Source organism: Capra hircus (assembly GCF_001704415.2).
Source record: "Capra hircus breed San Clemente chromosome X unlocalized genomic scaffold, ASM170441v1, whole genome shotgun sequence".
Classification (NCBI taxonomy): Eukaryota; Metazoa; Chordata; class Mammalia; order Artiodactyla; family Bovidae; genus Capra; species Capra hircus.
In genome coordinates, this window is record NW_017189516.1 from 13,011,682 (window position 1) to 13,032,698 (window position 21,017).

Here is a 21,017-nt window from a genome sequence, read left to right on the forward strand (position 1 = left end):
AAAATTAGAGATACCAAGGGAATATTTAATGCAAAGATATGCACGATATAGGACAGAAATTGTATGGACCTAACAGAAGCAGAAATATTAAGAGGTGGCAAGAATACATAGAAGAACTATACAAAAAAAATCATCATGACCCAGATAACCACAGTGGTGTGATCACTCACCTAGAGCCAGACATCCTGGAATGTGAAGTGAAGTGGGCCTTAGGAAGCATCACTGTGAACAAAGCTGGTAGAGGTGATGGAATTCCAGTTGAGCTATTACAAATCCTAAAAGATGATGCTGTGAAAGTGCTGCATTTAATATGTCAGCAAATTTGGAAAACTCAGCAGTGGCCACAGGACTGGAAAAGGTCAGTTTTCATTCCAATCCCAAAGAAAGGCAATGCCAAAGAATGCTCAAACTACTGGACAATTTCACTCTTTTCACATGCTAGCAAAGAAATAGTGAAAATTTTCCAAGCCAGTCTTCAACAATACGTGAACCATGAAATTCCAGGTATTCAAGGTGGATTTTTAAGTCAAAGGAACCAGAAATCAAATTGCCAACATCCGTTGGATAATTGAAAAAGCACGAGAGTTCCAGAAAAACATCTACTTCTGCTTTATTGACTATGCCAAAGCCTTTGACTGTGTGCATCACAACAAACTATGGAAAATTGTTAAACAGATGGAAATACCAGACCACATGACCTGCCTCTTGAGAAATCTGTATGCAGGTCAAGAAGCAATAGTTAGAACTGGACGTGGCACCAGAGACTGGTTCCAAATCAGGAAAGGGTACGTCAAGGCTGTATATTGTCACCTCAATTATTTAACTTATATGTAGAGTACATCATGTGAAGTGCTGTGCTGGATGAAGCACATGCTGGAATCAAGATTGCCAGGAGAACTCTCACATCCATACATGACCACAGGAAAAACCATAGCCTTGACTAGATGGAGCTTAGTCGGCAAAGTAATGTCTCTGCTTTTGAATATACTATCTAGGTTGGTCATAACTTTTCTTCCAAGGAGTAAGCGTCTTTTAATTTCATGGCTGCAGTCACCGTTGGTACCCTGCAAATAGTTTCATCAGTACTATCTTTCTAGATTCCACATACATTCATTAATTTAATGTAGTTTTTTTTTCTTTTTCTGACTTACTTTACTGTCTATAATAGGCTCTAGATTCATCCACCTCATTAGAACTGAGTCAAATGTGTTCGTTTCTATGCCTGAGTAATATTCCATTGTATATATATACCACTGCTTCTTTATCCATTCACTTGTTGATGGGCATCTAAGTTCCTTCCATGTCCTAGGTATGATAAATAGTGTTGCAATGAACATTGGGGTGCCTGTGTCTTTTTCCTTCATAATTTTCTCTGGGTATAAGTCCAGTAGTGGAATTGTTGGATCATATGGTAGGTTTATTCCGCCCTTTTTAAGGAAACTCCATTCTGTTTACCATAGTGGCTGTATCAATTTACATTCCCACCAATAGTGCAAGAAGTTTCCCTTTTCTTCACACCCTCTCCAATATTTATTGTTTCATAACTTTTTTTGTATTTTAATTTTTTATCATGTAACTTTACTAAATTCATTGATGAGTTCTAATAGGTTTTTGGTGATTTCTTTAGGATTTTGTATTTGTGATATGTCATCCACAAATACTCGCACTTTATTTCTTCTTTTCCAGTTGGGATTTGGTTTATTTTATTTCATTTTTTCTTCTCTGATTGCTGTCGACTAGAATTCCAATATGTTCACTAATAGCAGCAAGAGTTGGTATCCGTGTCTTTTTTCTGCTCTTGAAGAAGATGCTTTTAGCTTTTCACCATTGACTGATGTTAGTTTTGGCCTCATCATATTTGGGTTTTAATAATAAAGGTATGTTGAGGTATGTTCCCTGCATATCAACTTTATTAAGAATTTATTTTATCATAATGGATGTCACATTTTGACAAAAGTTCTTTTTGCACCTATTGAGGTGATCACATGATTTTTAGTCTTCAGTTTATTACTGTTTGTATCACATTGATTGATTTCCAGATATTGACCCATCTTTGCATTCTTGGGATAAATCCTAGTTGATCATGGTGTACAAACTTTTTAATGTTAAATTGGATTTGCCAAAGTTTTGTCGAGGATATTTTCATGTATGTGCATCAGTGATATTAGTGTGCAATTTTCTGTTTTTGTAGTATCTTTGTCTGGTTTTGGCCTTTTAGAATGAGTTTGGAAATGTATTACCACTGAATTTTTGGAAATGGTTTGAAAAGAATAGGTGTTGATCTTCTTTAAATGATTGATGGAATTCACCTGTGAAGCCATCTGGTTGTGAACTTTTGTATGCTGGGATTTTTTAAAAATTACTGATTCAGTTTCATTACTGGTAATTGGCCTGTTTGCATATCTATTTCTTTTTTATTTCATTTTGGAAGATTGTACATTTATTCATAGGCATTTCTCCTAGGTTGTGCATTTTTTTGGTATGTGAGTGGTATTAGTAATCTCATGATCTGATATACTTTTGTGTTGTTTGTTGTAATTTCTCCTTTTTTATTTCCGATTTTATTGATTTGGTCTCTCTTTTTTTCTTGATGACTCTGAGGAAATATTTATCAATATTGTTTATATTTTCAAATAGCTCTTAGTTTCATTAATCTTTTCGCTTTTTGTTAATTTTTGTCTACATTTCATTTTTTTCTGCTCTAGGTTATGATTTCTTTTCTTGTAGTGACTGGCTTTTGTTTATTCTTTCTCTTGTTACTTTATGTGTAAGGTTAGGTTGTTTGAGATTTTTCTTGTTTTATGAGTTAGGCTTATATTGCTATAACATTCCATTTTTGAATTGCTTTTGCTGCATTCCATAAAACTTGGATTATTGTGTTTTCATTTTTATTTTGTCTCTAGATATTTTTGATTTCTTCTTTGATTTCTTCAGTGATCCTTTTGGTTGTTCAACTGTTTATCCTCTATATATTTATGTTTTTTGCAGTTTTTTTTCCTTTAGTTGATTTCTAGTCATAATGTTGTGATTAGAAAAGATACTTAGTATGATTCCTATCTCCTTTAATTTACTGACACTTGTTTTGTGCCTTAGCTTGTGATCTAGCCTTGAAAATGGCTCCTGTATATTTGAAAAGAATGTATATTCTGCAGCAAGCTTTTGAATAGAATGTTTTATATGTAAAAATATGCCCCTTCTTTTGGTGGGGCCTACCAGTACTTTGGCCACCTCATGTGAAGAGTTGACTTATTGGAAAAGACTCTGATGCTGGGAGGGATTGGGGGCAGGAGGAGAAGGGGACGACAGAGGATGAGATGGCTGGATGGCATCACTGACTCGATGGATGTGAGACTGAGTGAACTCTAGGAGTTGGTGATGGACAGGGAGGCCTGGCGTGCTGTGATTCACGGGGTCACAAAGAGTTGGACACAACTGAGTGACTGAACTAAACTGTACTGTTGTGGGCACACTGGTGAGCATGGGCTGATCCCCTCCACCTGATTGTTTATCTACTGCTGAAGCTGCTTCCTACTGATGGGCCAGTCTGAGTTCTATTGCATTTGGTGGTGGGGCCCAAAGAGCCCTGTTACTGGTTAATGCCCCTTGGTAGTTTAGGCTGTGTCCTGGTCCTGGCCCACTGGTGGGCTTAGCTGGGCACTGGTTGACTTCTTGTGAGGCCTAAAGAAAGTGTCCCAGAATGGTTGTCAAGCTGCTGCTGGATCAAGCTGGGGCCTGGGGCTTAGTATCAGCCTGTTGTTTGGTGGGTCTGGATCTTGGGTAAGCTGTTTGTAGGACATGATGTATCTCAAAGTAGCACATTGTTTGGCAGTGTTGGGGCCCAATATGTTCTAGGGCTGTTACCTGTCTGCTGCAGAGTAAACGAGTTCCTTGGGGCTCATGCCAGCTTATTGGTGGGTGGGGCTGGAGTGTCTGGGTAGTCCAGGGGGACCTATTGCTGCCTCGAGCCTGCTGGTGGATGCGGCTATATCCACACCAGGCATGCCAACTGGCTGGTGGATAGGGCCATGTCCAACATTAATAAGCTACAGGGCGGATTCCAAAATGGTGCTTTCTAGCATCTTTTTCCTCATGGTAGAATTAGCACCTCAGAATGGTTGCCTCCAGCTTCTATGTCCCCAGGGTGAGTTCCACTTGTCTCATGTCTCTGTATGGCTCTCTACTATCAGCAGGTCAATATGACCCAGGCACCTTCCACCTTGCTTTTGTCCTGGTTCTCAGAGCATGTGAGATTTTCTGTGCAACCTTTAAGTATAGAATACCTATTTCCTGTACAACTCTGGCTCTCCTTAAAGCAAGCCCTGCTGGCTTTCAAAGCTATATGTTCTGAGGCCTTGTCTTCTAGGTTCAGGACCCCTTGACTAGGAATCTAATATGGGGATCAAACCCCTTGCTCCTTGGGGATAAACTCTACAATTGTAACTATCCTCTTATTTGTAGGTCACCTGTTTAGAGGTGTGGGCCTTGACTACCTATCTAGTTGTGATTCTTTCCTTATATTTGTAATTGTAGGAGATCTTTCCTGCTAGTCTTCAGGTCATTCTCACCATTGACTGTTGCTCTGTAAATAGTTGTAATGTTACCAAACAGGGTTCTTGGCCTTCCCCAATCAATAGAAATTGACTACAGGCCAGACAAGAAGTTCAGGCAAGGCTTTATTGTGGCTCCTGATGCAGCAGGGGCAGCAAGAACAGACAACAAGTTCCCTTTCTTGATCACCTCCCAAAGCAGGGCAAGGTTGTTTCTTTTAGGGGTGAGTGTAGAAGTGTGTCCACGGGTTGGAGCAGAGGGGTAACTTAGGTGTTTTGCCCACACCATAGGTGGTGGTATGTGTAGGGGGCATGCACAATACTCTGCTTTTGCTCCCATCCCCCTGCTTTTGCTCCAGGCTCTTCAAAAGAGGCAGGTTTTTTTTTTTCTCTTTGTATCTTTTGTCCATAATTTGTCCCAACTGGGCATGCATACAGTTACTTTTAGTCCCATAAAATTTGCTTGTATTTTGTAGCTGGAAGAGTGGTGTGGCCATGTGCAAGCATTGCAACATTGCAGCAAAGGGTCTGAGGTCTGTCTGTCTCAGTAATTTTGGTGGGCCAATGGGAGGAGGTAAGCTCAGGTTCTTCCTACTCCATCATCTTGGACACTCTTGTTTCAAGAACTAGTCTGAAATCCTAGTTCCAAGGCCTAGTAAATTGTGATCTTGGGTAAATCAGTTATGGTTGCTCACCATCATTTTTCTCATCAGAAAAAAATGTCAAGGATGATAGTCTAGTTTATAAATATTTATTGAGCATTAACTTTTTACTAGGTGCTAGAGATATAAAGATAAATAAGACTCTGCCCACATCCTTGAGTTCTTAGTCAAGTAGGGGAATCAGACCTGGAAAAGAGAGGCTTTAATACAATGCAGAAAACACAAAGCAGACAGTATATATATTGGGAAAAGATTTTTGAGAAAATGAAAGCTGAACTGCAGGTTGTAGTACAAGTAAGAGTTTGTCAGTCAAAGACTATAGATAAAGTCATTTTGGGTGGAGGAAACAATATATGCAAAGTTGGAGTCATGAAAGAGCATAATACATGTGTGAAACAGGAGTACTTTTACACTGATGGGACATCATAAATTAGCTGAGGGTGGTTGAAGGTGAACCTGGAGTGGTGGGCAGGCTGTTGTCCCCTGAGCTGTGATGTCATCTCACCAAATCTAACGGAGTTGAGAGTTTAAAAAGGGAATGTGAGCACATGATGTAGTTAATTACTCTTATCTTGCAAGGTTGACAATGCTTGATATCCTAAGTATTGGACTTTTAGAAGGCAGATTGAAAGATGAATATGGAGTTGTGTTTCTGTGGTGCAGGAGCAAGAAAAAGGATAGACCTGCAAAGGGCTTGAGTGTGACAATGAGAGAAAATTTATTTGATGATCAACTGTATTGGCCAGTTAGGACAGTATGGTGCTTAGGTACAGACTTGGCACTTTGGGCAGAAACACAAATTCAGTGTTTCTGAATTTGAGACAGCAAGGTTGGTAGTATTATTCCCATTTAATTGATTATGAAGTTTATATTCAGAGAGGAAAAATTATTTACCTTGGGCCACATACCTAGTACAAGTCATAACTCAGACAAGACCCCAACTTTTAAACTTCTTAGTTTATTAATATTTCTACTATACCGACTTGGATGATTGGGTGAGCCATTTTACCTCTCTGAGCTTCACTTCCCTCTGAGGGCTGTTATGAAGAAAAGTGGTTTAAAAATACCTAGCATAATATGTGGCATAAATGTTACTTCTCTTTTCTATACCACATTGCCTCTGTTGTAAACTGAACTAGGTGGGATTTGAGGAATTTTAATCTGTTAACATGGGCTTCCGTTATGGCTCAGTGGTAAATAATCTGCCTGCAGTGCAGAAGCCACAGGGAACACAGGTTCAGTCCCTGGGTCAGGAAGGTCCCCTGGAAGACATGGCAACCCACTCCAGTATTCTTGCCTGGAGAATCCCATGGACAGAGGAGCATGGCAGGCTATAGTCTATGGGGTGGCAAAGAGCTGAACATGACTGAAGCAACTTAACACACACTCAACCTGTGAACCCAATGGATTTCTATGGCCTTGTTAAGTGCCCACAAGACTAATATGGGACACATTGTCCTGCACACATGAAATACCAAATTCCACCTTGACTATCACACAGATATCCTTATTTTCCCTACTCCTGCCCTATCTTTGGAGAGACTGCTTTTGTAATTCCCATCATCTTAAAAGTTCTGGAAGTGGGGAACCAAAAATGTTTTTCCTCCTATCTTCTATCTGCCGCTGTAATGGAAGGGACATTTCAGAAAACCACTTACTCAGTTTAATCTCCCTACCTAGAAGTCTCATGAAATTTTATTTTGTATGCTTAATACCATTTTACACCCCATTTCTCCTACATCCCCCTTATGAGTTTCCTATTTAATATACCATACTTGGAAAAGAACACTGGTTTATCCTGAGCAGTTTCTTCTGAACTCAGTCATTGATTTTTGGAACAGAGAAAAACCATCTGCCACTTTGCTACAATTACCCTTTGAGGGGACATGGTCCTCAGTGAGGCTAAACATTGTTCCTGCTGCTGTAACAGATGCCTTCCAAGTGACATTAAGGACATTGCAGTAAGCAGAAGAAGCTTCTGTGTATTTTTTACAAACTGGCTGTTAATCCTTCTGTTATTTCAGGGGCCCTTGGACTTAACCCTGAAGTACTGCGTGAGAAGGAAGACGGAGTCTATCGATAAGAGATTCTGTTTCGATATAGAAACAAATGAAAGGTAAGGATGTGAACTGGCAGCATCCCATGTTCCAGTTTCTGAGCCTGGGTAGGCATTTTATTTTCATCTGTCATCTCTTTTTGGTAAAAATGAGCAAAACTATTCATGACACCATTTTCTTGGCTCTTTTGGCTGCCCCTCCCAGGGATCCCTGTTAGAGCTGGACCAGAGCTGGTTCTCTCTATTCAAGGTTCAGTCAGCTTTGCCTTAATTGCTGTAGGCAGAAGTTACTCCTAGGATTTAATTTGCTGTGATATATGCAAAAAGTCAGTATTTGGTGGTGCTGCAAAAGAACAGGATAACAAAACTCATTCTTTTTTATCCCAATATACAAGAACAAATTAATTAAAACATATTTAAGGGAATGTAGATTGGATGGAGGGTGGTAGTAGTATTGGGGATGCTTTTTCTCCCCCATTTGGTACAAATAATGTGGACTTTTCCTACCTTGCAGATATTTACATAAAGTGTAAATAGTTTAATTATCAACTTTCTGATTTTAGCAAAGCTTGCAATCTTTGGACTTGGTTACACTTGTTCCTATCCAATTTTCTCTTTTCGTCTTTTCAACCTGGACAATTTATTGGTAGGGAACTTTAACTTTTACTTTTGAATTTTAAAATGAGAGCATTTGGAGTTACTTTGGAAAAAGACGTGTTATATAGTTGTGAAGTTGATCCAGAATTTAGCGAGTAAATGTGTTTCTATATTTTATTTCTGTCCATTATTCCTATATATTAGGCATTAAGTATTATAATAGAATTTAACAAAAGATCAGATTGCTAGAAAGGAACTTGGTTGAATTACAATATCATATGAGCAAAACTGGGAGAAGGCAATGGCACCCCACTCCAGTACTCTTGCATGGAAAATCCTATGGATGGAGGAGCCCGGTAGGCTGCAGTCCATGGGGTCGCTAAGAGTCGGATACGAATGAGTGAATTCACTTTCACTTTTCACTTTCATGCATTGGAGAAGGCAATGGCAACCCACTCCAGTGTTCTTGCCTGGAGAACCCCAGGGACGGGGGAGCCTAGTGGGCTGCCGTCTGTGGGGTCGCACAGAGTCGGACACGACTGAAGTGACTTAGCAGTAGCAGCATGAGCAAAACTATCAGTAACTAGAATCATATAGATCAGATTAAGAAAATAAGGCATTTTTTTTTGTCTTGGTATAAGTAGCTATTAATTCTCTTCCCCATTTTAAATTTATGTTTGTGAATCTATATGCTTTCTTTGTTAAGAATGGATGGTCCCAATCAGAGATGGCTGTAATAGTAAACAGTGTTAGTGATAATCATGAGGCTGTCACTCATTTCCACCCCGCAACTTTGAGCTCAGTAGGAAGGGGAAAGGAACTGTTGGCTGTGGCTTCCTTTTTATGAACCTTTAGTATCTTTGGGTCTGCTGAATTAATGTACTTAAATAAAGCTTAATTTTTCTGTGTCTAATTCCATTCTGATTCAATTTTCAGCTTAAATTTGCAAGCCACTTTGCAAGTATTATTCTCATAGACTCAAAGCATTTGCAAACAGTTTGGCCCTGAGGTTAAGGGCAAGGATCAATATATATTTATATATTGATAAGGATCTATCTATCTATAGATATATTGCATCTAGTGCTATGTATGGCTCATGGTAGATACTGAATCTGGTATTCATTTAAAAATTTTTTCCCTACCCAAGAATACTGGGGAATTCTGAAACTAGAACCCAGGATTAAAGTTTTGATATAGCTATGATTTTACTTACCACATATTGGGCATTTAAAAAATATTCCTCCACTGAACTCCACCCTCATTTTACAGGTGAGGAGACTGGGACTTATATATGTTTAACTGCCTTGCCTAATCAAAGTCACATAGTGGCAAGGTTGAGCTCCAACTGGTCTGTAGGTCTCCAAACCCCATGTTCTTTTAAATTTTATTCCATTGTCTATTATAAGCAGAATAAATATGTTGTGAAATAGGGGGTCAAATATAATAATGCACAGATGCTGAGGTGCCTCTGTGCATGTGGAGTTTTTTCTGAGTAATATGACATCTGCATCTGCTTTCCTGGCTGGTCAATCTGATATAAGGGACAGAGGCAGGCCTCGCAGTAGACATCAGGCTCCTGTACTCATGTTCCCTGCTGAATTGAACAGATGACTCTTTGAATCCCCTTTTCTATTTCTGGAATAGAGGATAACTTTTTTTTTTGTTCCTACCAATATTTGAAGCCACAGTCTCATAGCCCACCAGAACTTGAAGGACAGTAATTATAGTAATAATAATAATAACATTGATGATGACAATGACAGCAACAACTGCTAACATTCACTGAGTGCCTCTATGTGCTAGGCACCATTCTCAGCCTTTATTTTATTGTTTTTCTTTGCTTTTTTAAGTATTTATTTTAATTGGAGTCTGATTTCTTTACAATATTGTGGTGGTTTTTGCCATACATTGACACAGATCAGCCAGGGTGTACGTGTGTCCCCCCATCCTGAACCCCCCTCCCACCACCCTCCCCATCCCATCCCTCTGGGTTGTCCCAGAGCACCCTGCTTCATGCATCAAACCTGCACTGGTCATCTGTTTTACATATGGTAATATACATGTTTCAATGCTATTCCCTCAAATCATCCCACCCTCGCCTTCTCTCACAGAGTCCAAAAGTCTGTTCTTTACATTTGTGTCTCTTTTGCTGTCTTCCATATAGGGTTGTCATTACCATCTTTCTAAATTCCATATATATGCATTAATATACTGTATTGGTGTTTCTCTTTCTTACTTACTTCACTCTGTATAATAGGTTCCATTTTCATCCACCTCATTTTAAATGTATGATTTCCTTTAGTTTTCATCACAGTCACATGAAGCGGGTGGTGTTTCTATCCCAGTCTCACAAAGACCAGGAGACAGAGAGAAGTTAATCACTTAGATTATACAACTAGTAAATGTTAGAGCTAGGATCCAAATCCAGGCATACTAATTTCCAAGCCCACATTCTTAACCACTGAACTCTACTGCAAATATATGTGCCTTTTTGGTTTAGAGGAGTGACTGAGACCTCAGGGTGGGCACAGGATTTGTCTAAAATCATGATGGAAAAGCCTGGCCTAGAAGTCAGTACTCTTTCTACTTTGTCATTTTGTTCTTAACAATATTGTTCTTTGAATTTGACTTTTAGAGGCACCAGAGAATCTCCAGATGCTTCCTGAATAGTCGCTTATTTATTCTTTCAGCTTCTCTGTATGATCAAGGAAGGATACATACCAGCTTTCTGATTTCCTAAATAGGAAAACTGTGTCTGTAATAGGTTTAACTTCATATCTAGTCTACAACATCTGCTTTATGTTTTTTGCCCATTTTCTTGCTTTCCTTCTTTGTAGCTTCAGGATCCAGCTGGGTAATTATTTTTACAGAGAGTTGTAGACTTTCTAGCCCCGTAAGATATGTCTAAAAGGTTGGATATTTCTTAGAGAAAGGTAGACGTGAAAGAGTCCAGTACTGAAAGCCAAGTTCTAGTTTTCAGTGGATTCTGGCTTAAAGATCATTTGGGGGCTTTACTTATTAAGGAGTACTTGAGATGGCTGGATGGCATCACTGACTCAATGGACGTGAGTCTGAGTGAACTTCAGGAGTCGGTGATGGACAGGGAGGCCTGGCGTGCTGTGATTCATGGGGTCGCAAAGAGTCAGACATGACTGAGCAACTGAACTGAACTGAACTAATGTAGTAAGAGACAGAAGGACAGGTAGGATAGGAATCCCGTGGTGTCAGAACTAAAAAGGACCTACCAGTTCATTAGATCCAAATTTTTTATGGCTAAAGAAATTGAGGCACAGTGACTTTCCCACTGAACTCTCTTGTCATTACTCTGTTACTATTTCATGACTCAGAGAGGTCTTATCTTAACATGGAAGGAGCAAGAGGAACAAATATCTCCTAGTGGTACAACTAGGCCGAGGATGGAAGAGACCTTATGCCTGCAAGTAATATGATTAATCCTCAAATTCCAGTTTGGTTTTGAAGGTCCAAGAAGAACAGTGTATACCAAATTGGGGTATATCTGGGTATATAGTTGCAGTTACTGCAAATAAATAAAATTGGATTTCAAGTTGTATGTCATGCAGAAGAGGCCTTATAATGTATTAGCTAAGAAAGAACATGGCTGCTGGAATAAAATTCCTAAATCAAAACCCTGGCTCTACACTTACGACGGACTCAGGTAATCTCTCTGTGCCTCAGTTTTCCCTTCTGTAAAATAGGGATTTCTATAGTCCCTGCTTTATAGGCTTCTTGTGTAGATTAAGTGAATTTATACCTATAAAGTACTTATAGTACTATGGCACTTACTGAGCATTCAGTAACTAGTAGTTGTTGTTATTATTTATAAGATTGCTTAAATCAGCCAGAAGGCCTCCCTGTGCATGTTGTTGACTTCTTTCCATCCGAAATGCTCCTTGGACATCCTAGGCGGTACAAGTAGCAAAGCCATTTTCCTGATATATGTACTTATGGTGAACATGCTCAAACCCGTTTGAATTCAGACCAAATGACTGGCTTCTAAGAGCAAGAGGCAGGGAGAGCTTCAGTTTGTTTTAAGCACACAATGGGGTCAATTTAAGTCTATTTTATGGTGAGAAGTCAGCATCTGCCTTCATATTTCCTTGCCTGACCCTGGCATGAAGCCACCAAGATACTACCTCCACCAATGTTTTCAAAATTACTGTTCTCTAAGTTCCACTGTTTTTCTGAGTAAACAAAGATTTTGAAAAATTGGAAATCTACATTCCTGTGTCTGCTCAGTGTCATAAACTCCCAGGGCTGAGAGGAACCCTAGATTATAAGACTCCATTCTCTCAGTTAACTTTTCTGCTCTCAACTTGTCATTTATTCCTTAGACCAGGAACCATCACTCTGCAAGCTCTTTCAGAAGCTAACAGAAGACTATGGATGGAGGCTATGGATGGGAAAGAACCTGTAAGTTACCCTGGGGAAACGTCAGTAACATAGGCCAGTATATGAGTGTGCTCTAGTGGTAGCAGTGAGTCCAGGACAATTAAATGGTGATAGATAATTCATACTCAAAAGTTTAGAGTTAGAAGGAAATGCTGAATAACATTTCTTGTTTAACAAGTTAGGCAACTTGAGTTCCAGAGATGATAAAGGACTTCTCTAGAATTAGCCTCAGAAAGGCATCGCAATGGACCTAGAAACTAGGTCTCTCAGCTTCTTTCTTCTTATACAGCTATGCCCACAAGGTTTTCTTAAGAAAGAAATTAAGCCTGTTTGTAGTTTACTGCATTAATATGTGTTCATATATAAGGATGGAAAATAATTTTCATGACTGTGAACAAGCATTTATTAAGATTTTATTCAGAATGGTTTTACTGCTTCTCCCTTACATTCCTAAGTCAACTTATTCTCTTTAAGGGCAGGAGATCGCATTGTCATCCTATATCCCAAAATGCACCATTCCATTTAGAACACTGTTACATAGGATTACAAGCAATACTTTTACAGGGCTAACAATTATCATAGAAAGACCAATATGAACAGTCAGGTCACCAAAAAGCATTTTTTTTCTTCAGTATCTTCTGTGTAGGTTTCTTCCTGTGGCATATGACGTAATGTCAGCTTCTTAGTTTTGGAATCCCAAAAGGTTATATTTGGGTCTGGTTCTGCCATTCAATGATTGTGTGACCTTGAGCTACTTATTTAATTTCTCTGAGATTCTTCTCTTCAGTAAAATGGCTTTAATAATTTCTGTTCTAGCTATCTCACAGAGTTGCTTTGAAAAAAAAAAATCAATTGAAAGCCAGTTTGTCAGCTATAATATGCTATATCGGTTTGAAGTTCTTCTCACTGGTCTGAAGGCTTGGTGCAAAGCTACTGAAATTCAGTAGTATTTGGGTACAATCTAATCTTCTTGCTTTATGCAAGGCAAAAGCCTGCTAAAATGGAGAATATATTACAGGGACTTCTTTCTGTGGTTTCTAGTGCCTTGAAGACTAGTGAGGAAGGCCCAGCTATAAGACTGCATGTATAGCAACCAAGAAGATAGCAGGAAAGAAGTGGTGTTGTAAGGACTGTCATCCAGAAAATAGGCCAGGGCCTTTCTCTGCTCCCTTCTCTCACAGAAACTTGGAGCTTAACCATTACATGCCTATGATATTTTTCTAGCAGGATGCTAGCAAGCCCAGCAAGACATTTTATTCTTTTTGTTGTTGTTGTTCATATTTATTTCTTATTTTTTAATCAAAATATAGTTAATTTACAATGTTGTAAGTCATTTTACTCTTAATTCCCTCTCCTGAACTTGCTCTCCCTTTAAAGTTTTTTTTTCTTTCTTTAATATAAATTTATTTATTTTAATTGGAGGTTAATTACTATACAGTGTTGTATTGGTTTTGCCATACATCAACATGAATCCGCTGCAGGTATACACGTGTTCCCCATCCTGAAACCCCCTCCCTCTTCCCTCCCCATTCCATCCCTCTGGGTCGTCCCAGTGCACCAACCCCAAGCATCCAGTATCATACATCGAACCTGGACTGGCGATTCGTTTCATATATGATATTATACATGTTTCAATGCCATTCTCCCAAATCATCCCACCCTTAAATCAAAGGGTACAGATGGCTTCTTGTGAAGAATGATGTTAGAACATGGGCCCTTTGAATATGGATCCTTATCAACTTGACCTGTCTCAGTGACCTATCCATGGGCATACACATATAGGCAGAAAATTTTATTTTAAAAGGAGAGATTGTTAAAGCAGATTATACAGATGGCATATAGAGGACTTATTTCCTGCATTACTAATGTTGCTTCTGCTCTACTAACAACCCCCTGCCCAATTCACTAATATTATACATAGTAAGAAGATCAGTTCTTGAAGGAACATCTACCGCAACACTGATCGTTTTAGAGATATGAATTTTGAAGTCTAGAGAATGAATGGCACATGCCTAAGTTTCATAATGATGTAGCCATAAAGCCAAGGCTAGGCTTCAAGAGTCAAGGATATTCTCTTGTTTCTCACATAGCTATCACAATTCATACTTCAAGATGACTCAGAGAAAGTTTGGTGAATACATGGATCTCTTTCAGATGGGCACTTGCTTTTCTACCCATCTGGGTAGAAAATACCCACTAATACCTTTGGGTAAGAAGATTGGTATTAGTAATATTTAAACTTTACCATCAGCTATTCAACACTATAGTCTCTTATACAGATCATTGAAGGTTTGTTTGATGAGGCTTATTACAGCAAGATCTAACTCTGCTTTCTTCTGTCACTAACTTGGAGAAAACCACTTCCTTTCTATCATACTCTGTTGCTCCATCAGGAAAATTCTCTAAGTTTTACATAAGTAAATGTCTAAGATGGGTAGGCTACCACTGCAGTGAGCTGTGTGAAATCCAATGTAATCTTCAGGGATTGTTAATCCTACTGTTTCTAGTGACCTAGGCAAAGATGATTCTGTTTAGCCCATTTTATTACTTGTTAAACTTGTAAAGTCACTAATGCTGTTGATGGCTTATTTGAGGAAAGATATTTAGTATTTGCTGTACTTACTTATAGTGATTCGCAATATCCATGGCTCTTTCTGTCTCTTTTTTTGTAGATCTACCACAGCCCTATAACAAAACAGGAAGAAAGTAAGTCAGATTTCTGATCGACTGGCATTGTAAACTGTTAGCTGTCCTAATCACAGTAAATGCTATCATCAATAATTTGTAATATTGATACAAATGTATTTATGGATACCTTTGTGTGAAATGAAATTCAGACCTGTTTTTTTAGAAGGTGTCTTTTGATTGAGCTAAGGAAGTCACTTTATCTATCTTAGTTTTTTGGTGGGGTAGTTGTAGTAATATAGAGAAACACTAATTATATTCTTCTTTTTCTAGACACACAATAGAAATTATGTGCATTTCCAGCTTAATTTTTCACATTTGATGTAGCTCATGCCTCAAGCAGATATACAAAAAGGGTCAAGTAAAAACATTTTGTGTTATAAGAGTAAAAACTCTAACCCCTTCTCTCACCCAAATGAAGAATCTTTCCATTTAAAGGTGATTGAAGAGATGTTATGGGGAGGGAGGTGGGAGGGGGGTTCATGTTTGGGAACGCATGTAAGAATTAAAGATTTTAAAATTAAAAAAATAAAAAACTAAAAAAAAAAAAAAGACAGAGGAAAAAAAAATAAATAAAGGTGATTGAAGGAGAGAGACTAAACCTCTAATTCTCTCACTGTAGTCTCTTAACCAGATCCCTGAAGGTTTGTTAGGTGAGGCTTATTACAGCAGGATCTAACTCTGCTTTCTTTTGCTTGAAACAGTGGAACTGAATGAAGTGGGGTTCAAGTTTGTTAGGAAGTGCATCAATATAATTGAGACCAAAGGTAAGATATGAGCCATAGCCTTGGCATTGTTTGAATCTGATTAGTCTTTTTTTAATGATTTAAAAAATATTTTTAATTTTTATTGATGTATAGTTGATGTGCAATATTAGGATCACAGCCTTGTCATGGCAAAGAGGCTTGCATAACTCAGTAAAGCTATGAGTCATACCATGCAGGGCCATCCAAGATAGATGGGTCACAGTGAAGAGTTCTGACAAAGCAAAAACCTCCAGTGATCCAATGGAGGAGGAAATGGCAAACCACGTCACTATTCTTGCCTGGAGAACCCCATGGACAGTATGAAAAGACAAAAAGATACAGAACTGGAAGATGAGTCCCCCAGGTTAAAAGGTGTCCAATATGCTACTGCAGAAGTTCTGAGGGCAATTGCTAATATCTATAGAAAGAATGAAGCAGCCAGGCCAAAGTGGAAATGATGCTCAGTTATAGATGGTGGTGAAAGTAAAGTCCAATGTTGTAAAGAACAATATTGTATAGGAACCTGGAATGTTAGGTCCATGAATCAAGGCAAACTGGACATGGTCAGGCAGGAGATGGAGAGCATGAACATCAAAATCGTAGGAATCATTGAACTAAAATGGACAAGAATGGGTGAATTTAATTCAGATAACCATTGTGTGTGTGTGTGTGTGTGTGTGTATGTATATATATAATATCTACTACTGTGGGAAAGAACCCCTTAGAAGAAATGGAGTAGAACTCATAGTCAACAAAGGAGTCCAAAATGCAGTATTTGGGTGCAACTGCAAAAAGGGCACAAACAGTTCATTTTCAAGGCAAACCATTCAACTCCACAGTAATATGTCTATACCACAACCACTAGTGCTAGAGAAGCTGAAGTTGAACAGTTCTATGAAAACCTACAAGACCTTCTAAATCTAACACCAAAAAATGTCCTTTCCATCATAGGGGATTGGAATGCAAAAGTAGGAAATCAAGATACCTGGAATAACTGGCAAGTTTGGCCTTGGAGTAAAAAATGAAGCAGGGCAAAGGCTAACAGAGTTTTGACAAGAGAATATTCTGGTCATGGCAAACACCCTTTTCAACAACCCAAGAGACAATTCTACACATGGACATCACCAGATGGTCAATACCAAACTCAGATTGATTGTGTTCTTTGCAGCCAAAGATGGAGAAGCTCTGTACAGTCAGCAGAAACAAAACCTGGAGCTGATTGTGGCTCAGATCATGAGCTCCTTATTACAAAATTCAGGCTTAACTTAAAGAAAGTAGGGAAAACCACTAGGCCATTCAGTTCAGTTCAGTTCAGTCACTCAGTCGTGTCCAATCACTCAGTCGTGTCCAACTCTTTGTGACCCCATGAATTGCAGCACACCAGGCCTCCTGTCCATCAACAGGTCCCAGAGTTCACTCAAACTCACATCCATCGAGTCAGTGATGCCATCCCGCCATCTCATCCTCTGTCGTCCCCTTCTCCTCCTGCCCCCAATCCCTCCCAGTATCAGAGTCTTTTGCAATGAGTCAACTCTTCTCATGAGGTGGCCAAAGTACTGGAGTTTCAGCTTTAGCATCATTCCTTCCAAAGAACACCCAGGACTGATCTCCTTTAGAATGGGCTGGTTGAATCTCCTTGCAGTCCAAGGGACTCTCAAGAGTCTTCTCCAACACCACAGTTCAAAAGCATCAATTCTTCAGCACTCAGCTTTCTTCACAGTCCAACTCTTACATCCATACATGACTACTGGAAAAACCATAGCCTTGACTAGACGGACCTTTGTCAGCAAAGGAATGTCTCTGCTTTTTAATATGCTATCTAGGTTGGTCATAACTTTCCTTCCAAGGAGTAAGCGTCTTTTAATTTCATGACTGCAGTCACCATCTGCAGTGATTTGGAGCCCAAAAAAATAAAGTCTGACACTGTTTCCACTGTTTCCCCATCTATTTCCCATGAAGTGATGGGACCAGATGCCATGATCTTCGTTTTCTGAATGTTGAGCTTTAAGCCAACCTGTTCACTCTCCTCTTTTGCTTTCATCAAGCGGCTTTTTAATTCCTCTTCCCTTTCTGTCAGAAGGGTGGTGTCATCTGCATATCTGAGGTTATTGATATTTCTTTTGGCAATCTTGATTCCAGCTTGTGTTTCTTCCAGTCTAGCGTTTCTCATGATGTACTCTGCATAGAAGTTAAATAAGCAGGGTGACAATATACAGCCTTGACGTACTCCTTTTCCTATTTGGAAGCAGTCTGTTGTTCCATGTTCAGTTCTAACTGTTGCTTCCTGACCTGCATATAGGTTTCTCAAGAGGCAGGTCAGGTGGTCTGGTATTCTCATCTCTTTCCGAATTTTCCACAGTTTGTTGTGATCCACACAGTCAAAGGCTTTGGCATAGTCAGTAAAGCAGAAATAGATGTTTTTCTGAAACTCTCTTGCTTTTTTGATGATCCAGTGGATGTTGACAATTTGATCTCTGGTTCCTCTGCCTTTTCTAAAACCAGCTTGAACATCTGGAAGTTCATGGTTCACATATTGCTGTAGCCTGGCTTGGAGAATTTTGAGCATTACTAGGCCATTAGGTATGGCCTAAGTCAATTCTCTAATGATTATACAGCTGTGATGAATGGATTCAAGGAATTAGATTTGGGAGACAGAATATCTAAGGAACTATGTGTGGAGGTTTGTAACATTGTATAGGAGGCAGTGACCAAAGCTATTCCAAAGAAAAAGAAATACAAGGAGGCCACGTGGTTGTCTGAGGAAGCATTACAAATAGCTGAGGAACGAAGAAAAGCAAAGACAGGGGAGAAAGGGAAAGACATACCAAACAGAATGTGGAGTTCCAGAGAATGGCAAAGAGAGAAAAGAAGTCCTACTTAAACCAACAATGCAAAAACATAGAGGAGAACAATACAATGGGAAAGGCTGGAGATCTCGTCAAGAAAATTGAAGATATTATGGGAATATTTCATGCAAAGATGGGCACAATAGAGGACAGAAACATTAAGGATGTAACAGAAGTAGAAGATATTAAGAAGAGGTGGCAAGAATACACAGAAGAACTATACAAGAAAGGTCTTAATGACCCAGATAACCATGATGGTGTGTGGTTACTCATGTAGAACTAGACATCCTGGAGTTTGAAGTCAAGTGCGACTTAGGAAGCATTACTATAAACAAAGCTAGTGGAGGGGACAGAATGCCAGCTGAGATATTTAAAATACTAAAATATGATGCTGTTAAAGTTTTGCACTCAATATGTCAGCAAATTTGGAAAGTTCAGCCATGGCCACAGGACTGGAAAAGGTTAGTTTTTATTCCAATCCCAATGAAGGGAAATGCCAAAGAATGTTCAAACTACTGTACAATCATGTTCATTTCACATGCAAGTAAGGTTATAGTCAAAATCCTTTGAGCTATGCTTTAGCAGTATGTGAACTGAGCTTCTGAATGTACAAGGTGGGTTTCAAAGAGGCAGAGGAACCAGAAATCAAATTGCCAACATTCTTAGGATTATGGAAAAAGCAAAGGAGTTCCAAAAACACATGTACTTCTGTTTCATTGACTATGCTAAAGCCTTTGACTGTGTGGATCCCAACAAACTGTGGAAAATTCTTAAAGATGGGAATACCATACCACCTTACCTTTCTCCTGAGAAAACTGTATGCTGGTCAAGAAGCAACACTTAGAACCAAATATGAATAATTTGTGGTTTCCTGCTTTTAGTTATAAAGAAATTCAAATGGCATTTAAAATATTTTTAAATACTATCTGGTACTTTTGAAGCAGTGTTATGATAGTTCCACCCTAAATAAATAAGAGTTCAGTTTCTGCCACAATACATATTGATTTAAAAATTGTTGGGGACAAAGTTAAAATCAAGCAAATGTGGCATTAATATTTTTCCAGATTAATGATACTTTGTTATTTCTGAGAATATTTTGAATGTAGGCAATAGTAGTGTATACGCCAGGGCTCTTTTCTCCCCCCTCCCCCAAATGTTGCTTCAATCTTTCTCAGTACACAAAATGTTTATTTGCTTCACACCTGCCATACTGTAGCTCTCTCTTACTTTATATCTCTGCCCAGGGACAACTTGAAGGTTGACATCTCCTCCTTTTTCAACTAAACCCAAGCTTCTTTCCAAAATGACGACACTGTTCTCTGTTATCCGCTGCTACTCACATAAGCATTTTTTTTCCTATTTACAATAGAATGTGTTCTTTTCTAGTCGTGTTATTGAGGGCTTGGTACAATCCAAATGAAAATATGGAAAGAATAATTTGCAGAGATGTTTCAGGACTGTTTCCCTATTGTAGTGGAGGGCTGGAGAGATTGGAGACAGTGGGGAGATCATTTCTTGTTTGAACTGAATCCATTGTGTAAGTATCCACTTTCTCTACCTTGAGGGAGATGAAAGTTCTAGCTATATTAATAAAACTGACCTGGTTTTCTTTCTCTAGGAATCAAGACAGAGGGATTGTACCGTACCGTGGGCAGCAATATTCAGGTTCAGAAGCTGCTGAATGCCTTTTTTGGTAACAATTTTAATTTCATAATTCTTTTGGAGAGTTGTTTGTATATTAGAAAGAAATATGGCTATAAGAGAAAGGAGACATTGATAAAGGTTGTAGAACATATTTTTAAATATAAAGTGTACACTGACTTGCCTATGCTGAGTCAGAGACACCTTTCCTTGAAATAATGATTAGCATCTCTCCTTCTCAAGTCTGGATTCTACCCCAACCTCTCCATTGGAACTACTCTGGCCAGGCATAGAAGGTATATTCTTATGAAATTCAGTGAACTCTTTTCAGTTTCTGTCTTAGTTGATATATTTATTGACCACTCCCTCCTTTTGAATTTCTCTCTAAATGACGTTTATGGTTCAACACTCTTTTTGTTTTATTTTTATTTTTACTTTATTTTACTTTATAATACTCTATTGGTTTTGCCATACATTGACATGAATCCACCACGGGTGTACATGCATTATTCCTTTCAAGTGACTTTTGTCAGGTCCTTTTTCTTCTTATTTTTTAAATCTTGTTTGGGTATTTCCCAGCCTTCTATCTTTGCCCCCCATTCACTTCTTCTACATGTTTTCCTAATGATTAGATTTTTATCCTAGCTATGGATCATATTTTTCTTTTTTTTTACATAAGTCTGGTAAGTTTTGTTACATGCTGTACATCGTGACTTGAGTGTTGCAGTTTTGGTGATTTCTTTTTTAGTGTGTTGAATTTTATTTTGCAGTCAGTTATTTGTGTATCAGCTTGCTTCATTTGAGGATTATTTTTAATCTTATTAGGA

The 21,017-nt window shown here is 38.7% G+C and overlaps 1 protein-coding gene across 1 annotated transcript in view; it reads left to right on the forward strand.

The window, feature by feature from the left end:
- OPHN1 (oligophrenin 1) overlaps nt 1-21,017 on the forward strand; it is a 578,606-nt gene that overhangs the window by 319,223 nt on the left and 238,366 nt on the right. The window contains exons 11-15 of the mRNA XM_018043623.1: nt 7,234-7,325; nt 12,215-12,293; nt 14,945-14,978; nt 15,662-15,724; nt 20,168-20,331. Of these exons, the coding sequence (XP_017899112.1) occupies nt 7,234-7,325; nt 12,215-12,293; nt 14,945-14,978; nt 15,662-15,724; nt 20,168-20,331 (432 nt within the window). The remainder of the gene's footprint in view (nt 1-7,233; nt 7,326-12,214; nt 12,294-14,944; nt 14,979-15,661; nt 15,725-20,167; nt 20,332-21,017) is intronic.